Source organism: Callospermophilus lateralis, chromosome 4 (genome assembly GCF_048772815.1).
Source record: "Callospermophilus lateralis isolate mCalLat2 chromosome 4, mCalLat2.hap1, whole genome shotgun sequence".
NCBI classification, from domain to species: Eukaryota; Metazoa; Chordata; class Mammalia; order Rodentia; family Sciuridae; genus Callospermophilus; species Callospermophilus lateralis.
The window spans coordinates 4,941,879-4,957,513 of NC_135308.1; the positions used below are offsets into that span (position 1 = coordinate 4,941,879).

At 49.7% G+C, this 15,635-nt stretch overlaps 1 protein-coding gene across 2 annotated transcripts in view; it reads left to right on the top strand.

The window, feature by feature from the left end:
- Window positions 1-6,450: 6,450 nt before the first annotated feature.
- Window positions 6,451-15,635, top strand: part of Mcph1 (microcephalin 1) — a 190,520-nt gene continuing 181,335 nt past the window's right edge. For both annotated transcript variants that reach the window (XM_076853498.2, XM_076853499.2), the window contains exons 1-3: window positions 6,451-6,529; window positions 8,006-8,097; window positions 11,578-11,696. In XM_076853498.2, coding sequence (XP_076709613.1) covers window positions 6,490-6,529; window positions 8,006-8,097; window positions 11,578-11,696 — 251 coding nt within the window. In that variant the 5' untranslated portion in view covers window positions 6,451-6,489. The remainder of the gene's footprint in view (window positions 6,530-8,005; window positions 8,098-11,577; window positions 11,697-15,635) is intronic.

Genomic DNA, 15,635 nt, shown 5'->3' on the forward strand with positions numbered 1-15,635 from the left:
CAGTTTCATACCATTTGGGGACCCTTGTCCCACAGCGGGCATTTTCTACGCTTATCTTTTTGCTTTGGGAACAGCAATTTGGGAGGCGTGTTTTTACCATGATTATTCCCTTGGGAAGATATTTTTCTTACTGTTACTTCCCGTTCCCTGGACCTTTCCCTAATCTATTTCTGGGTCTTTACAATTCCTTTCTCAGGATAGTCTAAATTCTTAGGAAAGCCCTCCAAACAGTCTCCTCACAGCCCCAAGGCATCTGAGAAAGAATGCAGACTCTGGCCCCAGGAGGCCCAGGCTCCCTTTGATGTGGTAAGGAGGCAGCCTTGAGGTGGAGGCCAGGCAGAGTCTGAAAATGGATTTCCTGCCAGTGTCCCACTGCACCCCCTTCCCTCCTCCGTTCACACAGAGGGAAGCTGTGGTCTCATCCCTGGCCCCCAGACCCAGCTTGGAGACAACAAGTTTTCCTCTGCCTTCCAAAGCCGGCTTGAAAGACCCTGCCTGTGGATCTTGGTGGGGTGCAGCAAAGCCTGCCTCCCTGGGACGGGGTGACTCCTAGAAGGGGGTTTAACCAGAGCGTTGAGGAACAGTTGCCTAGGCCTCCGAAAACTCTTTCCACCTCCCTGCGCAACCCGGGATCCTCCTCCCTGGCGCTGGGGTGCACTGGTCCCTCCCTGCCCAGGGCCCACGGGAGGAAGTAGGCAACAGCAGGGGTGAATGCAGGGACAGGGGCCTGGTAAGTGTAGTAGGAAACAGGAGACAAAGAGCTCACTCACGTTTTTTAAATTCTGGTTACCTGGGTAACCCAAAACGACGTTTTTAAAAAAGCTAGCATTTGCAATAGAACCAATTCCCCGGCAATCTGTCTTGCAATTTTCCTTTATTATACCAAAGGGTAACAGTTTCAGGATTCCGAATGAGTTTTACATAGATCCTACCGGGAATAAAGATTGTGGGCTGCGTATTTTTCAGCATCTAAGTGAAATGGCTAGTGAAAGTAAAAACTTCTTTCCTAATAAGCCCTAACTGGAACTCATATTCCACTTCATTAGGAATAACTACTCCACTGTTATTCATTAGGAATAACAACTTAATTTAGCTATTAAGTTCCATTTTTTTAAGTGCTGTGACACATTGAAAACCAAAATTCATCTATTTTTTTTCTAGAGTGGAACACACACCTATGATGTGGAAGGTGCTCAGTAAATACCTATGGGGAGGATAGAGACTAAAAAAAAGATGGAGAGAATGAGCCTCGTGGCAACATTCTGAGTTTCAAAATCATCACATAGCATCCTCATTTTAGAACATATAAGACCTTTATTTTGCCAATGAAGTGGCCCACACCTGTGATCCCATCAGGCTGAGGCAGGAGGATCACGAATTCAATGCCAGCCTCAGCAAAAGTTGAGGCACTAAGCAACTCAGAGAGACCCTGTCTCTAAATAAAATACAAAATAGGGCTGGGGATGTGGCGCAGTATTCAAGTGCCCCTGAGTTCAATTCCTAGAACCCCCACTCCCCAAGAAAACCTCTTTTTAAAAAATTTAAAACAAGGGTATTTTGCTAGTATTAGTCAGAAAAACTGCTAGATGAGCTTCTAACATAAACATCAATAGAAAGCTGTTATTTTAATATAAAATTTAAGTTTTCTATCAGATTTAAGGTCTAGGCTCTCAGCTGGCTGTCTTCCTCCCTGGACCTCTCTCTCCTTTGCTTTTTGATTTAAAAAAAAAAAAAAAAAAAACCATCAGGGAAAGTGTTTTTGCATGGTCTGTGCCTTACCTTTGAGATCAGGACTCCTAGGAACCAGAAGTACCACCGCCTTAAGTGTTTATGCTGCTGAGGTTGAGAATGAAGCTTCTACAGGGCACTTCAGACTCCAAGGCGCCAGGATTTTCCTTCTGAAGCTGAACCTTTTACCTGACTTGTTTGCCAGGACTTCTCAGAGATGTTTGCATCCTGACTCTGTCCAGTGCTGTCAGCTTGTTAGGAAGAACTCTGAAAGCCTTCCACCTGCTGAGCCAAAGCGGGGGCCTCACAAGAGTCAATATTTCCAGTTTTTTCTCTGCCTGAATCCACTTAAAAGGACTTTCTAGTGTAGAGTCCTTTTATTGCAGGTGAGTATTGGTAGAGAAAATGGCTTTCATCTTTTTTCCTTCAGCAGAGAGTAAAAAACATATGAACAGAGTTGCATCATTTTAGTGTTCACCAGGTCCCTTTTTAAATGGGATTATTTCATTAAAATCCTGAAGGGAAACACAATGACAAAAAACAGAACTACAGCGTATCAGCGCGTAGTCAGATTTCTTGCATGTATTAATTTTAATTGCCTTGCTCAACACTGTTTCTTAGTCTTGTGCTTTGAAGATGGATAGTCCTTCTAAAATAATGAGGAATTCAAGTTAGCTTTATTGTCACATATCTGAAGTCTGTCACAGCCCCTACGGTGTAGGGAAATACCTATGGAAAGACTATGGAATGAAAAAAAATGGGCAGACTGAATCTCATAGCACTATCTGAGTTCTAGAACTGACACTTGTCATGGGAGAAGAGATGCCTCTGAAGAAGTGTCCCAGGAGTTCCCCAGAGAAGCAGGAACTCAACTCTGGACCTCAGCAGTTTGTGGCAAAGGTGATGGAAAGAATGTCAGAACATGCCAGTCAGACACCAAGGCAGAGGGTTATTTAGTACCCAGTCGAGGGAGAAGGCGGGCCGCCTTGAGAGCAAGAAAGGTGCTTTAGGGGTTCCCAGCTCTTCTTTTTAAGGGAACTTGGTGAGATGTGGGTGTGGTGTGGGAAGATCTGTAGGAATGGCATTAGTCTGGGGATCCCAAGACCATTGCAGGTGGTCTGGTCAGTCTCGGGACATGGTCTTCCTTTTCTGATCAGTAGATCACACCAAAAAGTCATTAATTATAGAGTCCTCGAAATAGCTTATCTCCCTTTATTTATAGATGGGCTAATAAATCAACAGTGTGCAATTTATAGATCTCTTAGGAATTTGGGAGTAGCAGCCTGGAAGAGAGATAGGCTTAGTATTAGAAATACTGAGGAACCCCAATAAATCAAACAGGTGCTCATAAGCAGGCAGGGAGGCCAACGTTGCTTCTGCCAGAAGGGCGCACTCACTACTCACCCCAGAGAAAAACCCCAGCATGGCGTCTAAGGACCCTCTTTCTCCTCTTTGTTTCTTTCACTGGCGCCAATGTTCAAACCCTGCTGGTGGGAAGCCTTAGCCCCAATTAGAATTAACTTCTTGGGCTCCGGAACTGACATATGGAAGAGCTTGCCAATAAATGGGCGACCTGTTATCTACCTCAGCCCTGCGACCTCTCCTTAGACCTATATAAACACACAGCCTTTTGTAATAAAGTGGAACCTCTTTGGTGATCTGTGTCGTGTGATGCGGCGTCTTCCAGTCTTACAACTACCAACCCTGATTAGCATGCACACCTGGTGGGCAGTCTGTCTGCTTTTACCCCTACCAAGGTGTTTCCCCTTGCTCTGATAGAAGCTTGGGGTTCAATCAGCTGATTTTAAAATTGTCATGGGCAAAGGGAAGGGCTATAATTAAAATGGCTACACATGGATCTTACATCCCAATTAAGGGTAAACACTATATTTTGAAAACAGACCACCTAACTTTCTGTTTCTCACATTAGGGAGTTGTAAGGGGACAGATTGGAGCATGATGGGAACACAAGGTTAAGAGAATAATTCTAGGGGTTGGGGCTCAGTGGTAGAGTGCTTGCCTACCATGTGTGAGGCACTGGGTTCGATTCTCAGCACCGCATATAAATAAATAAAATAAAGGTCCATTGACAACTGAACAATATCTTTCTAAAGAGAATAATTCTATAAAATGAGCCCACTGTGCTGATTCCTCACATCCTTTTGTTACCGCTGTTGCCCGGTGACGAGTCCTTGTTTCCCCAATGTTGAAGTATAACACCAGAGAAGCACGCCGAGGCAAGTTTAGAGTGGAAAATAGAAGTTTATTAAAGGACAGCAGAAAAGACTTCTCCCGAAGGAAGAAGGGGACCCAAGAGATGGAATCCGTGGAAGTGCGGTTGCTTCCCCTTTTTATAGTTCTTTCAGTGATGGAATGTAGGTGGGAAGGCCCAAAGGGTGGGGCACAGGTGGGCCAAAGAAGAATCTGGTCAGGAAGGACTTCTGAGTCAGCACCTTCAAGTTTGCTGGGGGCTGTCATTAACACTTCTTTGGGATGGGCTCTGGCCTTGGGCTTTTTCCTGGGCTTCATTAACATTCCATGAGTTGTCCTGTGTTTCCTGGGATTCATTCTCAATGTGGCCTCCATTTTAGATCTTACTCGATATTAGACCTGATTTACCTAACTACCCTGACTACCTAACTTTAAATCTGGCTTCACTTTCTTCACCAAAAAAGCAATCTGCCTGCAGCCCCACCTGGCCTGAGTAGAGGAGATATGTCACATTCTTCAGCAAACTGAGACAGGGGACAAAGGTAGATTGTGAGAGTCATCAGTGGTTATCAAAGGGAGGACAATGGGTTGTTAACCTCTGTGGATCCTGCTCCTGGGCACTCTGGGTGGCTGACAACCTCCATGTCCCTGCCCTTGGTCATATACTGGGGTAAGAAAGGAGAAGGGTTCTGGGATCCATAAAGTAGGACAGACCTCCTCCCACAGACACCCAGCTCTGGGGCTTCTCCTCTTCAGAGAAGTCTGTGGCTCTTCCTTTTCTTTAATAAAACGGGCTTTCTACCTTTGCCTCAGCGTTTCTCTCAGGTGTTGAATCTTCCACATCAGAGCAAGTTCAACACCAATTCCTGGTATCAGAGTGACAGATTTAACTTCTGAATTAAGACCGCTTTTACTGGTCCTCCTTTATGTTTCCGTTCTACCTATTTCTTATTTCTTGTATTCAACCTAACACTAGTGTAAGTGGGTCTGTGCTGCTCAGCAGTTACCCATATTTCCCCAATCGGTGAATCAAATAGGTTGGATAGAAGAACATCATTTAAATTGGGTATTTTCCTGTGTCAGGGGCAGGCCTTTCTCCAAATGATATTGCTCACTCAAGTCTTTTAAACCACCCCCCCAACAAAGCTTTTTGACATGTGCTAAAACTGCCCTTAACACAGCACAAAAACCAACCAAACCCAAGTCACGCAAAACCAAGAGGCTGGTAGTAGGAGATGATTAGGTCTAGCAGGTGGGGGTCTTTGGGAGATGGTTAGATCATGAGTATTGGGAGGCCTCGTGAGTGGGATTGGTGCCCTTATAAAAGAGGCCCAGAGAGCAAGCTAGCCCTCTTAGGAGAAGACGCACAAAAGAAGGCCCTTTACCAGGCACTGAATCTGAGGCACCTTGTTCTTGACTTGAGCCCTCAGAACTGTGAGAACTGCTACCTAATTGCTGGTATTTTGATATGTTACCGCAGCCCTGACCAGACTAAGAGATTAAGTTAGTATCTTTAGTGATTGATTTGACGTTTTGCTTGCACATTCTTGGACCCTTCGTTGGAGTTTCTTTACAACTGTGCTGGGTAGCCTCAGGCCCCTAAAAGTCCCATCTGTTTTAATTGCAAACAGTAATGGCATGCTAGTTCATCAGACTTCGCCCTGTTCCATCCTGATCCTCCCTACCAAGGTCGCCTTCTGCTACATTGCCCAGTGGGAGTTCCCATCCTGCTTTGTAAAAGGGAGGCCAACTTGACAACTAAATAGTTGTGATGGTTCTGATTGAGCCAGTCGAGAGGAATTCCCGCTGAGAGGTGGCCAAGTGCGGGCACTGGGGTTTCGCAAGGTCCCGAGTGGAGAGTGGAGGCGGCGCTCGGGCGCACCAGGTTACAAAGGAGTCCTCTAGCTTTCCGTGGGGAGGGAGTACGTTTTCTGATGCAATAAAGATGGTACTGAGGGCGAGGGTAGAGGAAGGCGTTTTTGTTTAGTTTTGTTTTGTTTTCTCCTTAGCGCTTCAGCCGGGTGCTTCAGGAAGACTAAGCAGAACTTTATCAACCAGCAGGAGCCTCCTTCCCGGGCGCTCACCGGCTGCTGGCGGGGCTTATCGCGCCTCGGGGCGGGAGGCTTGCCGCCTGGACCCGGCCCAGGCCGCCCCGCAGCCCTCGGCTCCGGAATCTGCGGCCGCAGAGCCCCCGGGGAGCGGCACCCACACCCCGGATCCTGGCTGGAGGTCTCGGGGCGCCCGTCGGAGCCCGGGCGCCGCGGGCTCTGGGTGGAGGAGCCTCGCGGGACGACCCGGCGGCGGTTCGGCTCACGGTCGCCGACAGCACCCGAAGGCCACCCGTCGGCAGGGCGCGATCGCTGGGCGCGGAGGCGGGAAGCCGGCGCGCCGAGCCCTCCCAGCCTCCCCTCCGCCGGGCCCTGCGCTGCGCGCCAAACCAGAGGTCGGACTCGTGGAGCGCGGAGGGGCGGTGCTCGGCCCGCGCATGCCCAGTGCGCGTCTGTCGGTTCGCCCCGCGCGGTTTCCCTGGGTCGCGATCAGCCGCGCGGCATGGCAGCCCCCGGAGCCGCGGGGGGCGCCTTCCTGAAAGGTGAGGGGTTCCCGCTCCGCGCTCGCCAAGCCGGGCTGCGCCGCTGAGGGTGGATCGCGAGCGCGCGGGGACCTGCGGGGAGCAGTCCTACTGGCCGCCCGCCCCTCCATCCCCGCTCGCCTCGCGGCTCATCCCCTTCCACTCGCGCTCGTCCCTCTCCGCCCCACGCTGGTCTCCTACCCAGGGTCCCCCCAGTGTCGTCCCCACCCCGACAGGTCTCTCCCTCCCCACTGGTCTCCCCTCCGCCCCCAGCTGGTCCCCTCTGCCCCCGATGCCCTTCCCCCCCGAATGCCCAACTCGGGGGGCTGCCGCCCGCTCTGGCGACTGGTATCCGAGGCCCCTGTGTAGGGAGGCGACTGAGGAAAGGGTTCGACTCGCCCTTCCCAGATAGCCCGGTGCCTCTGAATGGCCGAGTGACTCTAGGGGCGTGGGCAGTTGTAGAATCCGGAAAAGAAGTGACACCACCTCCCGGGCTGCTCTGACATCCAGAGTGACCGTTCAGTGTCCCGCAGGGTGCGTGCCTTGTGGTAGTGGCTCATTCTACCGGCCGCAGAAACTGGCATTTTACAAGTGGAGAGGCTAGAGCTTGGAGTTGGGGTACCTCTGTTTTGCACGTTGGCCTGCAGAGCCCGCAGGGGGTGAGCCCCTTGGCGAATCTTCTGACCCCCATCCGCTGCTCTTAGTTCTGGTGGCTGCACACTTGCAAGAGCTGAGGATTGAGGCAGTGGCCAGGTGCATGTTGCTTGGCACTGGAGAAAAGGGGTCTGTATAGGTCAGCTTGGGTAGCATAAAAACTTAGTCAAAAGACCAGTGATTTTTACATGCCCTCTAATCTCCTGTAGTTAATTTCGTAATACTATTCAGTATCTTGTAAAGTGAACTTGACCTTCCTGTTGCTTGGCTCAGTTGTTTACCAGTGACACAAGGAATATTCTTCTAAAACACCAGGTTTTTAGAAGTTATCAACTAAAACAGAGGTACTGTTTTAGTGCCCTAAGCCAAGGCCATATCTGGCTTGTTGCCTGTTGTTGTAGGACCTGCAAGCTAAGAAATTTTGCCATTTTTAAGTAGTTAAAAAAAAATGACAAATTTTAATTTATTTCCCCATGTTTTTTTGAACACAGCTATGCTAGCTCATTAAACACCGCCTGTGGTTAGGCTGTGACCATGAAGTTAAATAGTCGGAAGATGCTTTTTGTTCCTCAAAGCCTAAAATATTTACTTTCTGTCCCTTCCCAGAAAGCTGACTCCTGCATTGGAATAATTAAAACTTGTTTAGGAAATTGGGAAGAGCATTGGGTATTAGAAATGCAAAATGTGATATCAGGAAAGGTGTTGGATTAAGTTTTTGAGTACCATAAATAACACTGGTACTATTAAGTTTTAACTTTTTCAATAGAACAAGAGAAAATCTATTGGGCAAAGGGATGCTGAAATGACCAGTGTGTATTTCACGTGAGCGTCTTGTGTTTTCAGATGTTGTGGCCTACGTTGAGGTGTGGTCTTCCAGTGGGACAGAGAATTACTCAAAAACATTTACAAACCAACTCCTGGATATGGGGGCAAAGGTAAGAATTCATTTTACTGGTGTTCCATATAACAGTCTTAGAAGTAAAGAGACGCACCTGCCTTTTTTTTTTTTTTTCCCCCTTGGTACTGGGGATTGAACTCAGAGGTGCTCAACCACTGAGCCACATCCCCAGCCCTTTTTTATATTTTATTTAGAAACAGGTTCTCACTGAGTTGCTTAGAGCCTCACTAAATTGCCGAGGCTGTCTTTGAACTCGTGATTCTCCTGCTCCAGCCTCCTAAGCTGCTGGGATTAAAGGAGTGCTCCACCACACCTGGTATTTGCCTTTTCTTCTATCCGGTGTGATTACTTAGAACACGAAGGACCAGGTAGTGGGAAGTGGTGTGAGGAAGAACCAAAATAGGAAGCGTTGAGAGCTGGTCTGGTAGGTCTCAAGTGTAGAGGGACGGTGGTTCCGGCATTGGTGTTGGCTGAGTCTACCAGGGTGAATTAAAATGTAAGGACTAGGATGAGGCAAAGGGTGCCTGGGGCATAAGAAGACCCTTACCCCCACCAGAGTTTCTACATTTCACACAGGGGAGAGGGCTGTTTGACCACCCTAGCCACTCCCTGGGGAATAAAGGATCAAAGGCTGAGATCAGACTTGCAGGAAGAGGAGTTGGATTATAGACCCTCCCACCCCCGTGATGAGGTTATGTTCTGCTATAAACCCATTGTAAATTGAAGATAGGGAATGCCAGAAATTCATTTAACACAGCACAGCACAGGGACAACTTGGTGATCGTGGCCGCTGGGGAACCACTGCTGCATCCCGCTGTCCGGCGTCTCCAGAGTATTTCAGTGCCAGCCAGGCCAAAGACCAAAACTCCAACCGAATGTGTTCCACTCATGTGTATTTTTATTTAGGTGTAGTTGGACACAATACCTTCATTTTTATGAGGTGCTGAGGATCGAACCCAGGTCCTTGCACGTCCTAGGTGAGCGCTCTGCTCCTGAGCCACAACCCTAGTCCCAGTTTTGTGTATCTTAAAGTCGGGGGGAAAAAAAGTGTAATCATGGTAAATCGGGGACCATCTCTATAAAAATCCAGCCTTCAGTGGAGAGAGATGTCTTTTTTTTTTTTTTTTTTTTAATATTTATTTTTTAGTTTTGGGCGGACACAACATCTTTGTATGTGGTGCTGAGGATCGAACCCGGGCCGCACGCATGCCAGGCGAGCGCGCTACCGCTTGAGCCACATCCCCAGCCCCGAGAGAGATGTCTTACTGGATATGGTAGTGTTAAGCAAAGAGACCCGGCTGAACGCAAACTTCACAAATAATTTCAGCCTTTTTTCAGGAATAGAACTACAACTACGGGAATGAGCCCACTTTCCTGGTGGAAAATGAGTGACCCAACAAAGAAAGGGACTGGGCTTATAGGTTGTGAGTGACTTGGTGAGCATGTCTGGGCACTCGGGAGTTTGAGTCCTTGGGCTGGGGTCAGTGGCCAGCACCTGGAGGAGTTATCTTGGAAGAGATTAGTGTTTCCTGGAGAATCATTCTAGGTTTGAGGAAACACTTTCTCCCTGCCTGCAGTCAGTGTCTGAAAGGGATTTACCTTTCCTTTTCATTCCCCTTTCTCAGGCCACACTGCCTTGGGGTTTTTCGTTTTCCATATCCAATAGGTGGAATGTGGGACTCAGGTTTCCAGCTTACAGGTGCTTGACCTGGTTCCTAGATGCAGCCCTTGGCTTCTTGACACCAGGCCTGGGGATTTCATTAGACCCCCTTCTGTTCTGAGGCATGTGCTCCAATTTTCACCAACCTCACCTCCTTAAAAGGTGTTCAGAAGTGCTGCTAGTTTGCAAAACTTGATAAAGGCCTTGGGGGAAATGGCCCCAAATGCTTGAGTGGCTCTCTGGGGTCAGTCTTGTCCTGAAATCTCAGCCCAACCATTCCTGACTGCATTTCAAGCTCCCCCTGTGCGATATTAAAAGGACAGATGGGCAGGGTGTGCAATTGACAGCACAGACCTGGCAAAGCAGCAGCCCTTTGTTTCCCGTGTTGAGCAGCTTGCTTATCCCTGAACACATTACAAAACCCCAGGGGATGCCTGAATCCACTGATAATACCAAACCCTGCTTAGACTGTTTTTCCCATACAGTCATTTGTTTTATTAATTGAGCATAGTAAAAGGATTTGCAGCAATAATGAAGGAGAACCATCCTAACGGTGTCCTGCAGTAAGTTGTGAATGGCCTGTGTCCCTATTGAAATGCCCCATGTACTGATCCCCTTCCACGATGTGAGAGGGCCTAGGAGATGAGAAGTGAGGCCAGAGACCTCGGCCTTGACCTTTGGGCAGTGTCAGTGAGGACCCTGGAGCCTGGGCAATGCCAGCGGCAGCCCGAGGGCAGGTATGACTTCAATGAAGTTGAACATACAAAACGGGGGTGATTCCACATCCAGAAAGGATACCTAAAAGGCTGATTTTCTGATGCTGTGGATGTTGGAATTGTACCATCTCCTTTGGTGTCTGGCTGATTATAAAATGGTAGCACATATTTTTTCCCTGGAAGGCTTTTTCACTGTTTCCTCACTTCCAGTGTTATTTCTTACTATGGGGGGGGGCTACTTTCCCTTTTCACCCCCTTTGGAAGACTGTTCTTTATTCCAACATCCTGAAACCTGCTGACTTCTTACATGTGCTTGCTGTGGCCCCGCTTCTACCCTGGTGCTGGGCCCCTGGGGGATTTCCCGTGATTCAGTATGCATGTCCTGAAGTTTAAGAAATTTTTCTTCGATTATTTCTTTTGTAATTTCTTTAGTCCCCTGGTTGGCTTGGTCCCCACCCCCCAGTCCAGTAACAAAGATATATTTCATCTTATTTTTCCATTTTTTTTAATTGGTGCAGTCCAGTGGTGGGTCCTGCTCTGCCCTGTGCTTCTGATGTTTCTTTTACTTCTTCCCCATCTCCTGTGTGCTCTGCTATCGGGGATATTTCCTCAACCTCACTGTCCAATATTTATGTACAGTTTTTTTCTCATTTTAAAAATTTCGAGTACCTCCAAGTCTGATCCTTTCAAGAGGTAATCTTCCAATCTTATGGGGAGTGCAGTGATTGGAAATATTAAGTGCCTTTAATGTTAGATATGCGATTCCTGTGTCCTCTGAGTTTTTTGTCTCACTTGAAGGAGCGGTGGTTCTCAGGAGCCTTAATGGTCTGATGGTTCCCTCTGTCCTGCCCCTAAGCCGTGTGCCTCCTCTGGTCCACTTTTCCTCTCATCTGTCCTCGTACAGCTTCGACTCTGCCTTTTTGAGGGGAGCAGAGGTAAGCGGGTGGCAGGCACCCATTCTAACCAGCTACGTCGGTAGCAGCAGTACACAGTCGTCAGTGTGCCAGAATGGAACACTGGGTGTAGGGGCTTTGGACACTTTTATTGACAGATATTGATTAACATATCCTTTTTGATCACTTGTGCATAAGAAATTGAGCAAATAGTAATGTACTTTTGGTTTTCTGTGTTTTGTCTACAGGTATCAAAAACTTTCAACAAACAAGTAACTCACGTTGTTTTCAAAGATGGGTACCAGAGCACTTGGGACAAAGCCCAGAAGACGGGGGCAAAGCTCGTATCCGTGCTCTGGGTGGAAAAGTAAGTACCGCTCTTCTGTTGACGTTATCTAGTAGTAAAAACCTACTGCTGATATTTTGCATGGGTCGGAAACCAGGTAGTTTCCCCTCTACCTCTTATTGGACAATTTGACTTCTTCAAGCGCTCAGTTTCTGTGTATGGTGTGAACCAGTTCTGTCTAGAGGGCAAGTGGTGTGAAGACCTGAGGGGCAGTGTGCTGGGTATCGGGGGCGGAGCATACTAGCCAACTCCTGCCCGGATGGCCACATGCCCTGGCCTGGGGAAGGCCCCATGTCCAAACTCCAGGGGTCCCCAGGCTTGTGTCCTGAGCCTCTCCTTGACTTGTGTAGAGCCTGCTTCTCCCCTTGTCTTGGGTCTTCCCTGTGTGTCTGTGTCCCAACCCTTTTCGCCAGGACGCTGGTCAGATCGGATTAGGGCCTAAATCGGTGACTTGGCTGTGGCTGGTTGTCTTTTTAAATATCTTGTCTCCAAATGGGATCACTGACTACATTCCTGGGGGTGAGGTTGGGGACACACTACAGCCATCGCAAGACTGGGAGGTGGAGGCCGAGTTCAGAGGGACGTGGGAGCAGAGTGTGCAAGGCCCCGTGGTGTAGAGAGCAGGCCAGGGCAGAGGCCAGCAGATTACAGGGAGGCTTGGAGCCTAGGCTGGGCCTGCTGGTCGCAGTGTGGCACTGAGGGTCAGGAGGTGTTTTTGAAGGCAAGGGCAAACCACATCCCCTGAGGATCTGGTGTTTGCAGAGAAGAAGAAATCGGGATGACTGAGAATTTGAGGCCAGAGGAACCAGAAGATGGTTTTCCACGTACTGACTAGGAAGGCTTCAGGAGGCTTACTGGGGGATCGGGAGTTGTTTGGACACACCGAGTTAGAGGCGTTGATTCCACATGCTGTGGAGACATCAGGCAGGCAGATGTCTGGAACTTGGGGGGAATGTGGGAGTTGAGTTTGCAGATGTCAAAGCCAGCAGCTGGAGGGGCTCCTTGGTGGACATAGAAGGGAAGGGAGAGGTTTGGGATTGAGTGCTCCTGAGTTTTGGAGGCCAGGAACTGAAGATCCGCAGCCAGGAGGAGGGTTCTGGAGGTCTGGTGACGCTTTCAAAGCCGCAGTGGGCCGAGTAAAGGAGTTCTGAGAGGTCACCCCTGGAATCGGCAGCCAAGCCACATGGCATCTTGGGGAGCCAATTTGATTTGTGGGAGTAATAAAGATGGGAGTCCCTGAGATGGAAGTTGGGAGGAGAGGGTTGCAGGTGCAGCATGCTGGCCACTCAACGGGGCGAGGCGGGCAGCGTGGTGAGTCTTGTAGCATCCCTGTGTGTGGCCTGAGAGGGTCCAGTGCAGGGCTCAGTGATGCTGAGGCCCGGGGAGCCGTCCACCAGTGCAGGTGGACTGTGGGTTACCTCAGTGGGTGGGCAGGGTCAAGGACAGGTCATTGGACCATCCTCCTAAGTACAGGAGGGAATGCAGATGTTCTGGGCAGTTCCTGTTAAGTGAGTAGATGTGGCAGTCAGGACTTGTGGAAATCTTTTATTTTGAATTTTCTTTTTGGTACTAGGGATTGAACCCAAGACACTTTACCACTGAGCTACATCCCCAGTCCCTCTGTTGTTTTGAGATAGGGGTCTAGCGAGCTTGCTGAGGTTGGCCTCAAACCTGGTCACCTAACTCGGCCTCCCCAGTCTCTGGGATCACAGGGGTGTGCTTGCTTGTTTGCTTCCTGGGTGAGAGGAAGTAAGGCTTCCCTCTGAGCATGAGGGCAGGGTACATAGTGTCGGGGGGCTAAGGAGAATACTTGACATAGCTGTCTAGGAACAGGGGGAGTGGTTAGAGAAGGTCTTGCGCCAGCTCTGAGCTCGGGGCTTGCTTGAGGATGTCTGAGGCCAGGGGAGCAGGACAGTGGTTTGTCCAGTGGCCCTCAAGCAGAAGGGCGCAGGGGTCTTGTGCTAACCAGGGTTGGGGCTTTGCCAGGCAGTCAGACCGGGAGAGGGAAGGCTGTAAGGCCCCTGCAAGGCCGTGATCCAAGAGGTCATGGGGCCCCGGCTCAGGAGCACATGGGGAGCGGGAGGCTGTGAGGTGACAGTGGATGCCCTTGGATAGGTTGAGGGGTGGTTGGCTCTGCAGAGACTGGGTTTGGAAGGAAAGGAGGGTGTGGCTGGAGAGCGTTAAGCTTGGAGGGTGGGCCGAGAATGGAACTGGGTGGCACCTGAGTGAGTCCACAGGGGACCCTTCTGTGTTGAGCCACTTTTCCTGGAAGTAGTTCTGCATTCAGCAGTGACCAGCAGAGAGGTACACCAGGTGCTCTGGAGATCCCAGGACATGATAGACCTCAAATAACTCCTGACCTAGGGGAATGATAAGGACGCGGCAGGCAGGGCCTTGCTGCTGCAGACCTGGGAGCCCATCTTCCCTGTGGCATCGTCCTGGAAAACCTTCAGAAGCTCATGTCTTCCCAAGAGTCTTGAGGCTGCACCCTACTGTTGTCCATCAGTGGACTTTACATTTGGGAACACACACGCTTGGTGTCTCTGTGGTCTTGGCCTTCTGATACCAGGTATCTGCGGTTTTTCCATGTCAAGCTGTTCTCCAGCACCCTGAGCACCAGCTGGGTGTCCTAGACTTTGGGTCAGTTCTCTGGATCACACAGGTAGCGGTGTGGTCCCATGTGTTTGTCCCCACCTGAGCTGCAAACTGCAGGTCTTGGCCTCTGCTCCTTCAGACCAGACACCACCCCGGCCCCAGACTCTAAGTTTGCTGATTACTTAGAACAGCTCACAAAATGCTTTCCTTTCTGTGATTGGCTTCTTCTAAAGGGTACAAGATAAAGGACACATGGGGCGAGGCCTGGGGTGTCGGCACAGGTGTGCCAGCCTCCTGTACCTCCAGCCCTGTTCAGCAACCCGAGCCTGTTAGACTCCCCTTTGAAGAGCTACAGAGCTTCATCTCCGTCCCCTCCCTGACCCCTCACTTTTCTGGAAGTGTGCGGATGGGGCTGAAAGCTGCAGGCCTCTGGTGTTCACCAGGCTTCCCAGGACCAGCCATCCAGGGCCCCACCCTGAGTCAGTCTTGGCACAAGCGCAGGCCTTGTGAAAGTGGACCCACGTGAACAACAGAAGACCCCTCCTTTGGGAATTTTCAAGGGTTTTAGGAGCTCTGTTGCAGGAAATGAAGACCAACTGTATTTCAAATTATAGTACTCGTGTGTTTAGACCAGTTTTAAGGTCCCAGTAAGATTGATTGAAAGTAGGCGTTCCTCATGGCCCCCTCCAGAGCTCCTGGACCCTGACCTCACACAGCCTTGCCCCACAGCCAGCTGGGCCCTATTACTCAAGGCTTTCACTAAATTTAGTGAGAATGTAGAAGAGTCTTGGGGCTTAATTGCTGCTGGTGATCTGCTTTAATTCTGTGTGGCTCTAATAGTGGATGTTTTATGTGATCAGTTTTGGGAGAAGCAGTTACAGGAAGCTAAACTACAACTAAGATGAGCATTGTCGGCTCACATTAGTATAATATGCCACCAGAGATGCTGCCCAGGAGAGGTCGGTTTGCTCCTGGTCTTAGAAGCTGAGAGCAGGATGGGGCTGGGGTGATTACTTTTACCCTGTGGTCTGCGGTGTGTGGGACAGGGGTGTTGAGGGCCACAGCCTGGGGATGACACATGGCATTTTTGCCAGAATGGAGTGGTTGAGAGGTGATGCCAGCAAGCCATTGAGATGATAATGGTTATGTAAAGCTGTGTATTCAATTGTGTATTAGACCCCTGCTGTCCACTGCCTCACCCATTCCTGGGGAGTTCACCTTGGTTAGGGAAGTGCCGGAGGAGGGATTTCCCGTGTGTGTGAGTGGTGTTTCCCGGGAGAAGGCCGGGTGCGTGGCGTTCGCGGGAGTGCAGAGAATAAAGGAGTTCCTCTTTTGAACCTACAAGGCTGTGTGGCGGCTCAGTTA